At 38.5% G+C, this 18,499-nt stretch overlaps 2 protein-coding genes across 3 annotated transcripts in view; one reads left to right on the top strand and one right to left on the bottom strand.

Annotated features, from left to right (window-relative positions):
- LOC130917406 (neurobeachin-like) overlaps positions 1 to 18,499 on the top strand; it is a 572,897-nt gene that overhangs the window by 381,025 nt on the left and 173,373 nt on the right. For both annotated transcript variants that reach the window (XM_057838766.1, XM_057838767.1), the window contains one exon: positions 5,594 to 5,733. In XM_057838766.1, the coding sequence (XP_057694749.1) occupies positions 5,594 to 5,733 (140 nt within the window). The remainder of the gene's footprint in view (positions 1 to 5,593; positions 5,734 to 18,499) is intronic.
- Positions 6,268 to 8,201, bottom strand: mab21l1 (mab-21-like 1). The gene has a single exon (XM_057838773.1). The coding sequence runs from the start codon at positions 7,850 to 7,852 to the stop codon at positions 6,773 to 6,775; it is 1,080 nt and encodes a 359-aa protein (XP_057694756.1). The 5' UTR covers positions 7,853 to 8,201; the 3' UTR covers positions 6,268 to 6,772.

Consider the following 18,499-nt stretch of genomic DNA (forward strand, 5'->3'; position numbering starts at 1 on the left):
TAGTCGATTAATCGATGAACTAGTTAGTTCGAATAATCAAGTAATCGGATAAAGAACATAAAAAAAATTTTTAAATACCTGAACAGAGCTTCAAACAGTATAAAAATAAATACATAAATAAGGATCTATGTACAACAAAAGAACAATTGGCTAACTTACATAGCAAAAGTCTGCTAGCTTAAATGCTATGAAGCTTTCTTTTTATTTTTTTATTTGTATTTTTTTTTTTAAACAATGCTCTTAACAAATGATTCAGACACATGTTCCCACAAAAATTGGCTAAATATACCATTAATCTAAATTACGAATGCATTAAAAAACATTAGCTTATGTTGGTCTTAACAGTGAGCAGCTGGATTCGGCTATGTAAAATGAGGCAGACTAGAAGGCAGTGTATCCATAAATGCAAACACTTTCAAAATAAGCCAATGCAACACCACTTTAATTAAACGACGACTCGGAGCAGCAAAATTTATAGAATCTTTTTTTCTAATCGAATCGATTAATTGTTGCAGCACTAGTTAATTCTGACATGCGGAAATTCGGGTTACGTCGCCAGCGTAGGAACGGAACTTGTTCGTAACACGGGGACTACTTGCAACACCAATGGTGTAGATGTGCATCGGTGACGGTAGCAACTTTTCAGGATGCTCAAATTGTCCCCACCATCTTTAAATCAACCTCATTTGCATCATATAACAAGTTCCTTTAAATATCTCATTTAGATTGTCTTCCCATATGTTGTTAAGAATAGAAATGCCCCAACCATCATTAAGTGATTTTTTTTTCATTATATTCAGACTTATATTTACCCATTTTCACTTGATTAATGTGCCAGTCCGTTTTTTTCCCCCTGAAAAGCATATTTGATTGGCTGAAGACTTGACCCCCCTCCATATACACACACACACACACACACACACACGCAGCCCAATTAGAATTAATTACCTGTCGACGACTTGCCGCCTCCTCCGCCCCCTTAAAAGAGGAGGGATATTAGTAGGTTTTTTTTTTTTTTTTGGCCAGCAGCAGCCACTGTCTGTGATGTAAAAAGACATCAATGTTCTGGAGTTGGGGAACACACCACTAAATGTGCTACTGAAAGTCTGACCTGCATCAGGTTAACATCACATTAAACTGTATGAACTTGCTAACCTCCAGTAGGAAACTGCTTAGAGAGAAGTGTGCTGCTGTATGTGTTTTCTTCTGTTAACATTAAACTGTGAGAAATGTAGTGAACCGAGGTTTACTCCCTTCTCCCCAATTTTCATTTTTATTTTACTTATGTGGTGTTAAAGAGCCCAAAGGCGCTTTCATTTTTTTTTTGTTTTTTTTTTTGTTGAGTTTGGCTGTGCTTGTGGGCAAAAGCAGGAGTGTTTTACCCGAAGGAAGGCTCAATTTTTATGTACTGATTATTCCCTGACTAAGAAGTTTTTTCAGTTATATTTAATTTCTTTATTTAACCAGCGGTCGGGAACCTAAAATTTTGAAAGAGCATATTCAACCAAAAAAAAAAAAATTAAAATCCCTATACAGGCCTTATAATGAAGGCAACACATGCTGTATGTATCTATATTAGCTATATTAGCTTACTATCAAAATGACTAAGTTGGCTACAAATACATAATGACCCTTCATGATTAAATGTGTATTTTCCCTGCTGTGCATCATAGAGAATTATACATGTACGTTGTGTGATGCCGCCTCACGTCTAACTTGTTTGTCCTCCTACATAAAACATTAAAACAAAAAATATATTTCCCTCCCCAATCTTTTTCCATTTTCAATTTGAAAAAGCTCCAGGGAGCAACTAGAATAGAATAGAATAGAATAGAATAGAATAGAATAGAATAGAATAGCCCTTTATTGTCATTATTGATTGTACAGTGAAATTTTGGAGCACCTCCCTTTACAGTGCAGGACAAGTGAAAATCTCGAAAGTGGCTTGCAAGAATAAGGCAGCGCTAAAGAGCCGCATGCGGCTGTAGAGCCACATGTTGCTGATCCCCCGATTTAGACAGACAGTTAATGTTGACTGGTCTTAAGACAAATGTTATTTTTTTTATATTCAAGTTAAGAGATGATTAACATGTTTGTGTTTATTGTGTATGTTAATATAATTTCTGTTCAAATATTGCAATTTAAATTTGCAAATAAAATATATTCTGAAATTTTTCAAAATGTTTCTTTAGCAGTTTTTGAAAACAAATGTGTGAATCGAACGGCGTATCACCATGAACGTTACTATCAGTTAATACAGATTTATTTTGCATTGATCAATTAGCCTATTAATAAATTAGCTTCATATTCTTGAGAAATGTAGCCCTGATGCCCGTTCACCTAATCTGTTTGGTCTTTAATTATTATTCTGTCCCCAGCAAAAAGTGTACATGCAGGTTATATCGTCCCTATAATATAATATGACAATCGCATATCTAAATAAGAAGAAACAAAATGTATAATCCAAATTTTCCGAAGTATTTGTCTTTACTTTAAACTTTAGCAATCTAACCTGAAACAAAAAAAAAATGCGTTGATCATTTTTTTTAGTCACGCTATTAGATTTTTTAAATGTAAATAAATACGCTAATATATTGAATTATAATATATTCTGCACATATTTGAAAGTACAACCCCCTTATTGTTAAATTCGTATATCCATGTTAGCGTGTGAAACATTTGCTTCAATGTCCAATGTGTTCAAATCGCATTTAAATCCTCACACTTGCTATATTATAATGTATTATTTAAAAAAAAAAAAAAATCTTTTCTGCCGCAAGTGAAGCTAAATCTGGTGTTAACTTGCCCTTAATTTCATTATTCTCATGTAAACATTGCAAAGCCATATCGCCTAATTATGAAAGGATCTCCGAGGGAGGATTAAAGTGTTAATCCTCTTCTTCTCCTTGCGCGCACTCTGCGCATGCGTGCGTGCCATACAAAGCGTTTATTACATCAATAATAATCTGGTCGCTGTCAATCGGATTACGTCGGGAAAAAACGATAACCGGAGGGGGTGGTCTGTTGTAAAGGCAGGTTTTAGTGCAAAGTGGTTCGGAAGGAGGGGGGAAGGGGTGTGTGAGACCCCAAATTCGAACTGAAATCCCCCGTTAATTGGGCCGAGGACGAAAATGAAGACGGATGATGCGTTCAAGTGGCTTCGATCGATATATCGTGATGAGGAAACACTTAAAGTAGCTCTTTTTGTTTAGTTGTATTCTTCTTTTTTTTATATTTGTTTTGTGTTGGGGTCGTAATTGAGCCGTTTGCAATTTTGGGTATGCAAAAAAAAAATTAATGGTACTTTTGACATGCCCAAACGTAACAACATACTACAAATGTTGAGTATTTTTAGGCTAAATTAAATCACAGCTCAAATTTGATCCACTAGCAAAAAACATGGGCAGATTTCTAAAACAATACAAGGGTTTATGAATGTCACTGTTAAAGAAATCTGTGAAATTTACAGTCAAATACAAGCAGTTCTGGTAACATGCACTGTAAAAAAATACGGTGACAATGTGAAAATCAACACTATAAATTCCATATAATTTACCTGAAGATTCCTTCAACTGTGGCTGCCAGCAGGGTTAAAGTCATTACGGTAATGAACCTCTAACATTTTCCAGATAGCAGACCGACATTGAATAAACGTCGATTTTCCATCAAAATCATCAGTATGGTTGACATCGAAATTTTCGACGTCAAGTGACATTGAAACAACGTTGTTCTATGGGATGTTAGGCGATGGTTGGGTTAACATTGTTTTAGAGTTGATGAACTAATGTTAACAAATAGTTGATTTATGATTGACCGGGAAATATGATTGAAAGTCATTGAATTATGGATTAGCGGGCATAACATTGATTCTGCGTTGTTCCAATATTCTTAATAATCGAAATGACGTTTAGGTTTTGTGAGGATTTCAACGTTGAAAAAACAAAAGTGATGTTGATTGAACGATATAAGATCGACAGTGGAATGTTGATCCAACATCTTTTCAACATCAATCTGTCAAACAACCGTCTGTTATGATTACCTGTAGTTTACCGTAAACTACCGTCAGTTGTAGTTACCGGTAGTTTACCGTAAATATCACAGTGTAAATGAAAAAGTCATTACGGTACTGGAAAAAATGTATAATTTACGGTAAAATACTGGCAGCAGTTTTTTCCCCCCATTACCGTAATGACTTTAACCTTGCCGGCAGCCCAATTAAAGGAATTTTCCTGAAAATCATACGGAATTTATTTACATTATCATAATGATTTTTACATTGTCACCATATTTTTTACGGCGCAGGCTACCGGAGGTGCTGGTATTTTACCGTAAATTATACTGACTTTTTCTTTGGTATATTTTTATTGTGTGTGTTTATTTTGCTAGGGCTGCAGCTATCGATTATTTTAGTAGTCGATTACTCGATGAACTAGTTAGTTCAAATAATCGAGTAATCGGATAAGGAAAATGAAAAATTTAACTGAGCTGAGCCTCAAACGGTATAAAAAAATAAATAAATGAGGCTCTATGTAGAACAAAAGAACAATTATCTAACTTACATAGCAAAAGTCCGCTAGCTTAAATGCTATAAAACTTTTTAAAAAATATTTTTAATTTTTTTTTTTTTTTTTACAATGCTCTTAACAAATGTTTCAGACACATATTCCCACAAAAAATGGCTAAATATACCTATAAACTAAATTACGAATGCATTAAAAAACATTAGCTCAAACAAAAACTTATGTTGGTCTTAACAGGGAGCAGCTGGATTTAGCCATGTGAAATGAGGCAGACTCGAGGGCAGTGTATCCACCCAAATGATAAAACTAAAGACAAACAGTTCCAAAATAAACCATTACAATGCCACTTTAATTAAACGAATACTCAAAGCAGCCAATTTTAATTCGCATGTGTTTATCTAATTGAATACTTGAGTAAATCGATTAATCGTTGCAGTAGTACCTTTTACATTGTCACCATGTATCTAACGGTGAACTACTGGCAACAAAAGCTGCCAGTATTTTACTGTAAATTTTACACTTTTTTATTTTTTAAACAGTGTAGAGTTCCTAATAATGTTGGCGCTCGCATTGCAACACAATTTCGAGGGTACCATTTAGCAATACCAGTACCACGTTTTTTGTAATAGTCTTATTGCGATTGCTGCTTGTGATTTAATTGTAAAACATCATTTATTTATTTTTTGATAAATATGAAATGCATTTTTAGTGCTTAACTTGCGTCGTTGAGTTGCACGTAAAAACACACTGAATCCCGTTTTTGCTTGTGTTAATGTTATTATATTCTAATGTGACGAAATGACAGTGTAATTATTGAGACGAAACTTGGGGGGGGGGGGGGGGGGGGTGCACAGTCTTATAAAACAAAAACAAACAAACAAACAAAAAAGATTTTGACTCCGCTATAACGTCAAGCAAAAACGCATCTCTTTTTGGTTGTTATTCCTGATCCATACAATGAAATAATTCGAAAATCTGCTTGTTTGTGTTGCAATTACATTGAATTACATGTTTTACATTGAATCGTTTTGTTATTCAAACAACAATTCTATAAGTGCGTCACCTCCGTGCAGGAGGCCCGGTGGTGCTGAGCAGCCCGGCCCAGTTGCTCGCGCCCGGCCTGGTGGCTCGGGGGACCCTCTCCATTAGCACCAGCGAGATCTACTTCGAGGTGGACGAGGAGGACCCCAACTTTAAGAATGCCAGCCCTAAGGTGAGCCTACAACGCGTCATTTTACACAGAAGTGGATTTACTTGATAAAATCATTGTCACAATTTGCACTGACTTTTATCAAGTAAATTCACAAGCAGTAAAATTTACTTGATAAAAGTGCTAATTATTACAATTTTTTTCCAGTGTATTATTATTTTTGTTTTTTGACGTCATGACACTTTACGATCATTTAACCTTTTTGAGCACGCATGTGGATTGGACGTCTAGCGCCGTCAGTGGCACTAAAAGATGAACATTCACCGCCAGTCATGCCGGTTTAAATGAATTGGATTGTAAATGGCATGCAATGAGTTCAGTACTATTTTAACAAAATAGTGTTTTTGAGGAGCGTTTTTTAAAAAAATTAAAATTGTATTATTTTTAAGAATTAGATTGGCGTCCACGCATAATCCAGTTTGGGTCATTTAAGCCACACATGTATACAAAAATATTATTTGTTCATTTATGTCAAGGGCTAAAAATCCCCTTTGAATTAATATTATTCTAACAAAACAAGACGCCGAACAAAATATGTATATATAACAGTTGCTTTATTAGCTCTTTAAATTAAGTGAATGACATTAAAAAAAAAAAAAAAAAAAATCACAGATGTTCTAATCCAGTGTATTTCAAGTGCATTTCTTTTCCTCAATGATATAGATTTTCTCTTTTCATATAAATTGCCATTTCCAAAACAAAAGGTGACATTTTCGAGGAAAACAACAGCCAATAAAAATGTCATTTAAATTAAAACTTCAAGTAAATCGATGGAATGTATCTTTGTTTTACACTCAAATGTAAACTTTGCAAAAACAAATAGAGTATAAATTAATTTCTTGGGGTTTTTTTCCGTGTTGGTGAAGAAAGAAAAAACACGAACACATATCAACACATTTACAGTATCAAATGTACACGCGAATTTCAAGTCTTGTCAAAGGTTTAATAACGAAAACCTTGATTTTCTTTTCTTTTTTTTTTAATTATGAAAAAAAATGTCCCTCGGTTGGAAATCGGGTGTCGATCAAGTTGGAGGGTTACCTCAGAGTTTCTCCAGGCTCTTGGGGTTGGTGAGGATCTCTCGGGCCAGGCGCCACGTCTGCTTGGCGGCGTTCTCCAGCGCCGAGTGCGGCTTTCCCTGGAAGAGGTCGAGGTTGGGCAGAAAGTAGTGCGGGCATCGGCGGCACTGCAAGCAAGAGATGAGCTGCAATAGAATCCCGTTGAGGCGGTCGCCCAGGCAGTTTTCGTCCCAGTCGGCCTCTCGCGGGTGCTTCTCGCACTCGTAGGAGACGAGCGTCTTCATGTGGTAGTTGTTGAGCGGCTGGCCGGGCAGCTCCAGGTGCCGGTCGCGCAGCGCCTTGAGCACCGACAGGCACTTTTTGCGGCAGCCGCCCAGCAGCAGCCGGTTCTCGGCCTCGGCGAACTGCAGCACCCAGGCGTCGCTCTCGGCCGAGCTCTGCTTGCCGTTGAGCGAGTAGCACTCCTTGGAGAGCAGGTTGAAGCCCTCCGCCTTGACCTCGGCCACGCGGTTGGGCCCCGGCCAAGGGATGTGCGGCAGCGGCCAGTGCGCGGCGCTGCGTGGCCAGATGCCCGTGCACTTGAACGCGGGCGTGATCTGCACCACGTAGCGGTCTCGGATGCGCAGCTTCACCTCGCTGGTGTCCGCCACCATCTTCACCACGTCGCGGTAGCTGCACTTGTCCACCGCCTGCGCCACCAGCGTCTGGAAGCGCGAGCGGATTTTACGCGCCGACAGGTAGCCCGACGCCGTGATGAACTCCACCCACAGCGACATGCTGCGCTTGCGGCCGTCGCTCAGCTTCAGCACGGCGCAGCCGGGGAGCGAGCCGTCGTCCACGAAGTTGAAGACGCCCATCTGGTTGAGGTAGAGCACCACCTCGAACTCGCTGGGCGAGATCACCTCCAGGCCCTCGAAGCGGTTGTCCATCTCGCTCAGGGAGCTGATGAAGCGCGGCTCCTGCACCTCCACCTCCTTTAGAACATCCGATACCACCTTGCACACCTCGCGGATGGTCTTGGACACGGCCGCCTTGCGCGACTGGCACTTTTCGTTGTAGTACTTGTTCAGGTGGTACACCAGCTTGGCCTGCGCGGCGATCATGTTGGGGCAGAGATCCGGGTTGTACACCGGAGTCTCGCAGTACGCCGACGGATCCAACGCGGCGGTTTGGACGGGAGCCAATTTTAGACCAGAAAAGACAACTCTTTACCCAGAAAAAAATTCTACAAACACCGCACCGGACCCGACCGGGGAGGGGAAAAGAAGAGCCCCCCGAGCGGCACTCGCTCCTAAGCTCAGCTCAGCTGGCACTTGACATCCCTCCCAAAAATGTCCAAAAGAGACCCCAAAGTCCCCCGAACGCGCAAAATTACTATGCGTGCTTTTTGCACCGAGTGGAATGCGCCCGTCGCGGCGTTTGCAGTCTTTTGACAACACGCGCGCGTTCACACACACGCGCGCACGCTGGCTTTATTAGGAGGGAGGAGCTGTTGCGGGTCGGACCAATGGCGTCACGGCAGACCTGCGCGCTTGTTTATATACAAGCGGGAGAAATAAGAAGGCCAAATAGTACAACGCGGATGAGGAAATACACCCACGCGCATGGAAGGAAAAAAAAATATGCTTTTGGTTTTTTTTTTCATCGCTCTTCTGGATTGAATTGCTTTTTTCCGAATGTGTTCTTGAGGATTTTTATTTCATAGGCCTTTTTTTAGATATAATATTTCTTCACTGGACTGCATTTAACTACTACAATAAAATTAATATACAGGCCGCAGATAGTATATTTTAACCAAACACATGGAGCATTTTTGTGAATAGCATCCGAATCAACTGAAGTTTTTGTATATGGAAACCAAAACTGATCTCAGTTTTTTGCATCACGTCAGATTTTTTTTTTTAACTATATGATCCCCGTCAAATAAAATATGATGTGACAAATCTTGACGTACAATGGAATCTGAAAGAAACATGTTTATTTAACATTAATAAGTTTACTGTAAATATACTTTGGTGCAAATACAGTAATTGTAAAATTTGGGGATGGTGGGGAATTAAACTGCATTTTTGCAATTTGCAGTTTAAGTTAAAATCAGCATTAAAAATCCAACGCAATATACTTTTTCAAATTTTGATATTCGTTTCCAGGTAAAATACTTGAATTAAATTGATGCGCTGGATCCAAATCTATACATATATTTATTTCTTAAGTTTTTTTTTTTTTTTTTTTTTGCAAATCAATACATATGGCGGAAAACACTCAGGTGACTTGAAGTTAAGATCTGAGACCACCAATTTGGCCAAATTTCAAAATTGTCCTATATGCATGTGTGATACATCTTTGAAAAGCTTAGAATCTCAATTTTCAAGGGGGATAACATTTTTGAACAGGAGGGCTTTAAAAAAAAATTTAAACAGCAAAATCCTAACTGGAGGTGAGAGCATAATTAAAGACGCCATGATTTTAACGAGATATTATCGCGTACTTACTCTTACTCTTTTCGATCCAAAAACTCCATGTAGCATGTATCACCGAGTGTCAAAACACAGCTGTGACTGGTCACAGCCGGAATTTGGGGGATTTAATGGCTGAAACATGCTAATATAACAAGGGTCGCGATGCAGAAATCACGGACATCAAGGAGTGGTCGAGATTTTCTTTCATATATTTACCCTTTTAAACGTTTTCTCATTTTTCTTTGTTTGGATCGATTATTTATCATCTAACATACCCGGGAAAATGCAACAGTAACAAAAAAAAGTGATTGTTATGGTATTACATTATCATAACATATCATATTACACAATACAATAGATATATTAGACACCATTTTTTTTCATTGTGATGTAGTTTGTTTAAAAGTTTAAAATATGCGAGTGAATAATTTTTAAAGTCCTTTTTTTTTAAATTAAATATTAGACATCAATTAATAATTCTAACATAAAGTTGACATTTTGAATAATAAATATAATTACTGAGCTTCTTTTTGGCTGGGTTGAAACAAAAGCGGTTGCGCGATGTCTGTAAACGGGGGTTTCCAGGGTAAAACGAACAAATTAAAAATAGTTCGGGGGCTTAATGCACCATGAGTCTGCTTTGGCAGCATATAGACATATTATTCTATCAAACACAACAGTTCTTGTGGCTTAAAATACAGCAGTATATTTTAAAGAGGGGTGCAAGAGCAGAAACTGCTTTTTCAGCCTTGTCTGTATTTTCCGCCATATGTTTTTTATTTTTAGTGCAATGCAAAATTATTGCAATGCGATATGAAACCCTTCAATTTTTTCAAAAGCGGACAGTACACTTTGTAATCCAATGTTCCTTATTTATGGATCAATTAATTTAATCATGGCATGACATTCCGTTTAGCTCAGCTCCACCTTGTGGACGCATAACGCAATGCCAAACACTACTACTACTACTAATACTACTACTACTACTACTGGACCTTATAATGCGATGTACCCTACACATGAAAACTGTTTTAATATATATTTATTGGTATTTAATAGGCCATTCCTCGAAGGTGTGCATTATACTTCTATGCGTCTTATAGTGTGGAAAATACAGTAAATGTTTATTTTCTCTGCAGTGAATCCTATAGAGAATTACGCACCATGTGACTACTCTGTTGCACGATGCCGCCTCAAATTTAACTTCATGATAATACAAATAATTTCAAGAATTTGTTTTGAATTCATTTTGCCTACACTTATAGATTAGTCAAAACCTTTCTTTACATTACTTTGCATGTTAGGTAATTAAATAACCTACTAATGTCTAGGATGAAAGAAAAGTTTTGACTAATTTCAAGAATGTTTTTGTCATGTTTGTCCTCCGACAGAAACCATATAAAATATACCAAAAAATATGTTTCCCTCCCCCATCTTTTTTCATTTTAAAATATTTTTGAAAAGGCGCTAGTGCAGCGCTAAAGAGCTGCACGTGGCTCTAGAGCCGCGGGTTGCTGACCTCCGAACCAACTAAATGTGATTCAATGCAGCCTTCCGAATTTGTTGTCAATCATATTTTTATATGAGCTTAAATCGTATTTTGTACAAAATAAAAATATTTTCCACAATTAACTCCTTCACCGCCATTCACGATGATAGATGTCCAATCTATTTAATCCCGGAAGGGCTAGCATTGATCAATCGGTTTCCATTTCAAATGGATTGGACGTCTATCACCGTCAATGGCGGTGAAGGAGTTAATTGTGGAGGATATGTTTTTCTTTTGTACAAAATACAATTTAAGCTCATGTAAAAATATCATTGACAATAAATTATGAAGGATGAATTAAATTACATTTAGTTAGTTCGGGGTCAGCAAAAAAATATAAAAAGATAAAAAATACAAGACGAGCTCATATAAAAAAGGGTTGACGATAAATTAAGAAGGTTGCATTGCATTACTATTTTATCGGTTGCGACATATCGGACTTCAAAGAGATCAAAGACAAGGTCGTGACACGCAACAAAGTCATGGATCGTAATTCACAAAGTCTGAAACGGCCACTAGGGGGTTATTACATGGAAAATGATTGTGTTTCTGCACCACTGACTCATTTGATAGGTGTCCAATCCTTTTGAACCATTTGATCACTGCTAGCCCTTGCCAGTTCAAATGGGTTGGACGTCTACCACAGTCAATGGCGGTGAAGGAGTTAATTGTGGGAGCATATATTTTTCTTTGATACGAAATAAAATGATTGGTTGCATTGAATTGTTATTTTATCCGTTGAAAAATATCAGACTTCAAAGATATGAAAGACGAGATCGTGACACGTTACGACGTCATGGAAGCGATAGATCGCTGCTAGCCCTTTATTTCAAATGGATTCGACGTCCGTCACCGGCAAGAGGCACAGAAACATAATCAAGTTCAATGTAATGTCCCCCTAGTGGCCGCTTCAGACTTCGTCAATTACCATCTGTGACGTCGTTGCGTGTCAGGATCTCGTCTTTGATCTCTTTGAAGTAGAGATCGACCAATATGATATTTAGAAATGCCGATGCCGAAACCATGTCTAAAAAAAATTCTTAGCTGATTGCAGATATCCAAAACTACAGAGCCACTAAAGGGACATCAAAACAAATAAATTAAATTTAAGCAATCTGGTGCACACCAGATACTATCTGGTAAACATTAGTATTATATAACATTTAAGATAGCGTATTATTGCGATGCAAGTTAGCGAATTGTTGCATTTTCGCAATTGGCTAACTTGCATAGCAAAAGTCTGCTAGCTTAAATGCTATAAAATGCTAATGTTTACGAAAGTTGGCTAACTTGCATAGCAAAGTCTGTTAGCTTTAATGCTATATAATGAAAATGTTGTCAACAAATAACTAACTTGCAAAGCAAAAGTCTTCTAGCTTAAATGCTATATAATACTAATGTTTACAACAATTGGCTCACTTGCATGGCAAAAGTCCGCTAGCCTAAATGCTATATCATGCTAATCTTTACAACAATTGGCTAACTTGCATAGCAAAGGTCCGCTAGCTTAAATGCTATATAATGCTAATATTTACAGAAATTAGCTAACTTGCATTGCTAAAGACATTATGTCTTTTGGTATGCAAGTTAGCCAATTGTTGTAAACATTAGCAATATATAGCATTTAAATTAGCAGACTTTTGTTAGCCATTTTTTGTAAACATTAGCATTATATGGCATTTAAGCTAGCTGTCTTTTGCTATGCAAGTTAGCCAATTCCAACAATACAACAATTGGAACATGAGCATGAGCATTTTATAGCATTTAAGCTAGCGTACTTTTGCTATGCAAGTTAGCCAATTGTTGTATTGTTGAAATTGGCTAACTTGCATAGCAAAAGACAGCTATCTTAAATGCCATATAATGCTAATGTTTACAAAAATGGCTAACAAAAGTCCGCTAGCTTAAATGCTATATATTGCTAATGTTTACAACAATTGGCTAACTTGCATACCAAAAGACAGCTAGCTTAAATGCCATATAATGCTAATGTTTACAACAAATGGCTAACTTTCATAGCAATAATCCGCTAGTTTAAATGTTATATAATGCTAATATTTACTAGATAGTTTCAGGTGCGCACTAGAAACCATCTGTTGCTCACCATATTGCTTTTTCTTTTTCAAATATTTTTATTCAATTTTTTCATGTATATAAACAGAAATTTACAAACAAGATAACACAAGATAAACCCTCCCCACCCACAACCCCAAATGTCCTGAATAACTATAGTATTTAGGCAAACAAATACATATCAATGATGAGTTAAAGGCAGTGCATCACAAAATAAAAGCTGTTGCATTTATGTCCATATCTGTATATATCTTTATCTTTAGAGAGAGAAAATGTAAAAATAGGAGGAGAATGATTGTATTTATCCATACGTCTCAAGGGTTCCCTCCGAACATCTGAGCATATCTCATGGCTTTGTTTGAGTTTTGTGAAAGTACGTCAGAAAAGGATCCCACGTCGTATGGAACCTTCTCCTTGACCTAGTCAAAGAGAAGCGCAACATTTCTAGTTTGAGGCAAGACATTAAATCCCGACGCCACTGGATAAGCGTGGGCAGGGCAGCCCCCTTCCACTGTAGCAAAATTGTGCGTCTAGCCAAGAGCAGAGCAAAGGTGACCATACGTTGTTCTGTAGATGACAAGTGATCATTATCTTCACGAAAAATACCAAACAAAGCAAGGGTAGGATTGATGTTAATATTCTTATTTAGTACTGTGGACAGAGTTTGGAAAATATCAAACCAAAATTTCTGCAGTTTGGGGCACAGCCAATACATATGTATCAATGTAGCGTCCCCAAATTTGCATTTATCACAGGTGGCCGTAATGTTCGGGTAAAAACTGGACAGTTTAGCTTTGGACATGTGAGCCCTGTGCACCACCTTGAACTGAAGAAGGCAGTGCCTAGCACAGATTGATGATTTATGTATTGAAGATAGTATAGATTCCCACAAATTATCAGGGAGATGCCCCAAATCTTGTTCCCAAGCTGCCCTTACCTTATCAATAGCTGAACCCAATGATAACGAAATGTAGTTATGCAGTTTTGACAGTGCACCTTCGGAAAGTGGATCAAAGGAGAGAAACCGGTCGATTGGATTAGGACTGGGTACTAAGGGGAAATTGGGCACATTAGAGCGCACATAATGCCTGACTTGCAAATAACGAAAAAAGTGAGTTCTGGGTAGATTATATTTCTCAGTCAGTTGAGTAAATGATACAAAGTGTCCATCTTCAAACATGTCAGCAAATGATTTGATACCCTTATCGTGCCATATCCGAAAGTTATAATCACAAGAAGAGGGGATGAAAAGGTGGTTGGAGGCAATCGGACTCAAGAGAGAAAACAGTTTGTAGTTAAAGAATCTCCTAAACTGGACCCATATACGAAGGGTGTGACGTACCACTGGGTTAAGTGAGTTTGGTATTTGACAGTCTGATGATGCAGCTAGAAGTGCAGGAAGAGAGACATTTTCACAGGAGTCCAGCTCCAAAGACGTCCAGCCTGGACCATCCAGTTGAAGATAAAAATGAGTCCAGAAAGCGATACAGCTCACCATATTGCTTAAATTTTATTTCTGTTGATGCTTTAGAGGCATCGTACAAAGCCAATATTTATGAAGTCTTTTTTTTTTTTTTTTTTTTTTTTTTTTTTTTTTTTTTAATGGCTTCAACAGCTTCAAATTTACAATGATAATCTGAGACTTAAACGATAAATTCGGTTTTGTGCTACCAAACCAACGAATGCAGCACTTCTTTTTATGATTGACACACTAGCAAGAACAGTACATTATTTTCAAATAATTAAACCCACCGGGACGTCACGAGATGTAAACAAGTAAGAGCTTAACAGGATGCTCGCCATGCTAATGCTAACGCGAATGCTACGCTAATGCTACAAGTTAAACACCTCAATAGGCTAAAACAATATTGCGTATTATCTTATGCAAGAAAAACAAATCTTACAGAATTTACAAAAAAAGCAAGCCTAAACCTTCCTGTAGCAGCCTGCCTACAAGCTTCTGCGGGGTCCTTCTGGGGTCCTACCATCAGTCAGCGGCGGCCACAGATGCCTGATCAAAATATATTTTTTTAATCGGCTTATTTTTTTGTTAATTAATCGGCCGATGTTGGAAAAAAGTCCGTATATCGGCCCGATATATCGGCCGGCCAATTAATCAGTCAACCTAAGAATGAAGTCCAATATTTTTTGGAAGCGATTGATTGCTACCAGCCCTTCCCAGTTCAAATGAATTGGATGTCTTGCACCGTCAGTGACGCAGAAAAATAATAACGTTCCATGTAATCGCCCCCTAGTGGCAGTTTCAGACTTTGTGCATTCGTTGCGTGTCATGAATGCAACCTTCATAATTTATTGAGATTTTTCTTATGTGCGTTTATCTTGTATTCAGTACTAAAGAAAAAATATGCTCCTGCAATTAACTCCTTCACTGCCATTGACGGTGCTAGACGTTCAATCCATTTGAACTGGCTAGCAGCGATCAAACAGTTCAAAAGAATTTGACGTCTATCACAGTCAATGGCGCAGAAACACAAAGACATTCCACGCATCTGCCCCCTAGTGGCAGTTTCGGACTTTATGACTTACGATCGGTGACGTCGTTGCGTGTCACGATCTCGTCTTTGATCTCTTTGAAGTCCGATATTTCTCAACCGATAAATATTTGGCTGGAGACAAGCAAAAGCACAAGACTGGCGTTTTGTTCTTCTCCGCATGTAAATCTACTGCGAAACGACGACGTGATTAACATCAAACCCCATCCAGAAAAAAAAAATGAAAGGACTCCCCTCGTATTTTGGCCACATTGTTTCCCAGCATTCCCGTAATAATCCCATACAACATTTTTTACATTTGACAGTAAAATCGACTCCCTTATTGACATATTTTCCGCCCCCGCTTTGGCCTTCCCGCTACATTGATTGAAACCAGACCTCGTCCGACAACGAGCTCGTCGCGGTAACCTGGGAAGCGGTCGCGTTCTCGAGTCGGAGTTTCTCCGTAGCGCGGGGATTTCGACCCGGATTATCGCCTCCTAATCCGAAGCATGTGCTGGTAAATACGTCAGCCCTTCGTCTCGGACAGTGACAACATTGCCGGCATTGTTGCTCCCCGGGCTCTGATATATGGGCCCGTGATTCCAGCTCAGACCCCCTTTTTGACCCACGCGTTATTGTATAAATCAATACGGCGTCTCCCGCTGTCTTCCCTCGATTTTTACCAGTTCATGTGACCCTCTTTTCAAGGCTTCTTTTGTTTCCGCGGACGCGCCTCTGCTCCTCGTCCTTCATTTTTCTTTGGCGTTTTCCTCTTTATGAAGACCGATTGTGCCGTTAACACGGCAGAGAACGCCGGGGTCGCCAGTACTTGACTGGAAAGTCCCCCTGTGACCGCAACACTCGTGCTGAATGAGTGGCCCGAGGTGACGCTGGTGCAACTTTGGGGGGGAGGTTCGTGGAAAATAAAGTGGATTCCTCTTATTGTACGTATGGAAGTCCTATCACACAAGGTTATGTCGGTCCGATTATAGGAATTATGACGTCATCCCAATAAATCCGATAACATAATATATAGGGCTGCAGCTATCGAATATTTTAGTAATCGAGTAATCGACTGAAAATTCTATCGATTAATCGAGTAATCGGATAATTTTTTTTTAGGTAAAGAGCAATTATAAATATACATGAGAAAAAGACATTTAATCCAATATTGAACCATTTTCAGTCAATCAATGTCTTTATTTGCGATGTATATTGTTGAAAACAGCCAACAATTGCATCTCAGATGTAACTAAAATTTTAAAAAAAAGACTAATTCACTGCTTTCACTCAAAAAACCTTTAGATCTTATTAAAAAAAAAAGTATATCCCTAAAAATGCCGTTACGCTTGATAACACACATCACTTAAAAGTTAGGATTTTTTCCCACGTGTTTCCATTGAATTTCTATTTGTGACAAGCCATTTTTAAGTTCTAGTTAAGTTTTAAGTTAGTCTAAACTGTAAGTCCTGATAGGATTTTGAGTTTTTGCACTGTTCAAAATAAATGTATGATACAGGCTGTATTGGAGCACATTAGGGACCAGTGCTACTTGGTGTTTTATCCAGCAATGACTACTGAGCTAAAATTGATAGTTAGCATGATTAAGTTTTTATTTTACACCCTCATCACTCCACAATGCTATGTTATGTTAAAGCCTGTATGTAAGACACGTTAGCCACGCATCGACAGTGGTCATAATTAATAGAAACCTAGCCCTCCGCAGGGCTAACGTTACGTTAATCTTATTTATTAGCGCTTAGCGCTCTTTATTACTACTGCTTTAAGATGGCGGCTGTTTACTAACGCTGCCCAGACGCGGCCGAGTCTGTCATTTCGCATCTAGTTCAACATACATGTTATCTCTATGAGACTCATCAGACACTACCTGCTACCAACTAGCATCGTGCGGGCTAGTATTTAGCAACGTTGGCGTCGTTTGTAGCGGATGTCGGCTGCAGTAAGTTTTTTTTCTCCTTCTTCCTCTACGTACGTGACATCAGCGCGTCCCGCATTAAAAGTAGTCCGAGCAAAACGTGATGCTTAGAGCTGTCAAAATAAACGATTACTCAAGGTGAATAAAACTACTCGGATCAGTTTTTAAACTTGATTTACTCGAGTTGCTCGAGTATTCGTTTCAGCTCTAGTTATATTTATTAGCGATGAGAAGTCTACTGCTTAAAGATGGCGGCTGTTTACTAACGCTGCCCAGACGCGGCTGAGTCTGTCATTTCGCATCTAGTCCTAAATGCATGCGATATCTATGAGACGCATCGGACACTACCTGCTACTCGCATCATGCGGGCGTAGTTTGTAGCGGCTGTTGGCTGCGGCAAGTTTATTTATTTATTTATTTATTTTATTGCTTCTTCCTCTACGCACGTGACGTCAGCGCGTTGTCCCGCATTAAAAGTAGTCCTGGCAAAACGTGATGCTTAGAGCTGCAAAATTAAACGATTCCTCGAGGTGGATAAAATTACTCGGATCAGTTTTTAAACTCGAGTTACTCGAGTTGCTCGAGTATTCGTTTCAGCTCTAATTATATATTATTGGCCCTATTAACAATATTTTTGGCACGGTGTCGGATTGGGATTTGTGCGTTTGTTTCCACTCCTGTTTTTCCAGTGTGCAAAGTTTTGTTACTGTCTTTGTCTTGTTCATTATAATAATGTTCATGTCATCATGAAAATTCTGGTTCGGTCAAAGGCGAATCTAAGCTGAATCAACCACTAGTATTTTTGACCTACAGATGTTCAAAAACTCAGGTGAATATTGAAAAATTATATATATATATTATCGGTTATCGTATCAGTATCGGCCTAGGAGCAGGAAGTTATCGATATCGGTATCGGTTTCAAAAAATGGATATCGTGCACCCCTAGTAATGAAACATTGTCCAACAAATAAAGCATGAAAAAACTAATTTATATGTTGTATATTTGACAAAATCATCGCGTTTCCGAAGTTCGAGCCTGAAAGGGGACGAACCCGGAAGTGATATGTCACACAGAGAACAGCGATGGCCGCCATACAAAGCCCTTCAAACAATGATTCAAACAGCGATATAAGTGATAGATCGAGCGCAAGGGAGGAGATCCAAGTTTTTGAAGAGTTGGAGGAAGAAGAGGAGGTTGGAATTTTATGTTGGACCTAACATGTATTAGCCAGACGCTA

The sequence above is a fragment of the Corythoichthys intestinalis genome, chromosome 6 (assembly GCF_030265065.1).
Source record: "Corythoichthys intestinalis isolate RoL2023-P3 chromosome 6, ASM3026506v1, whole genome shotgun sequence".
NCBI lineage: Eukaryota > Metazoa > Chordata > Actinopteri > Syngnathiformes > Syngnathidae > Corythoichthys > Corythoichthys intestinalis.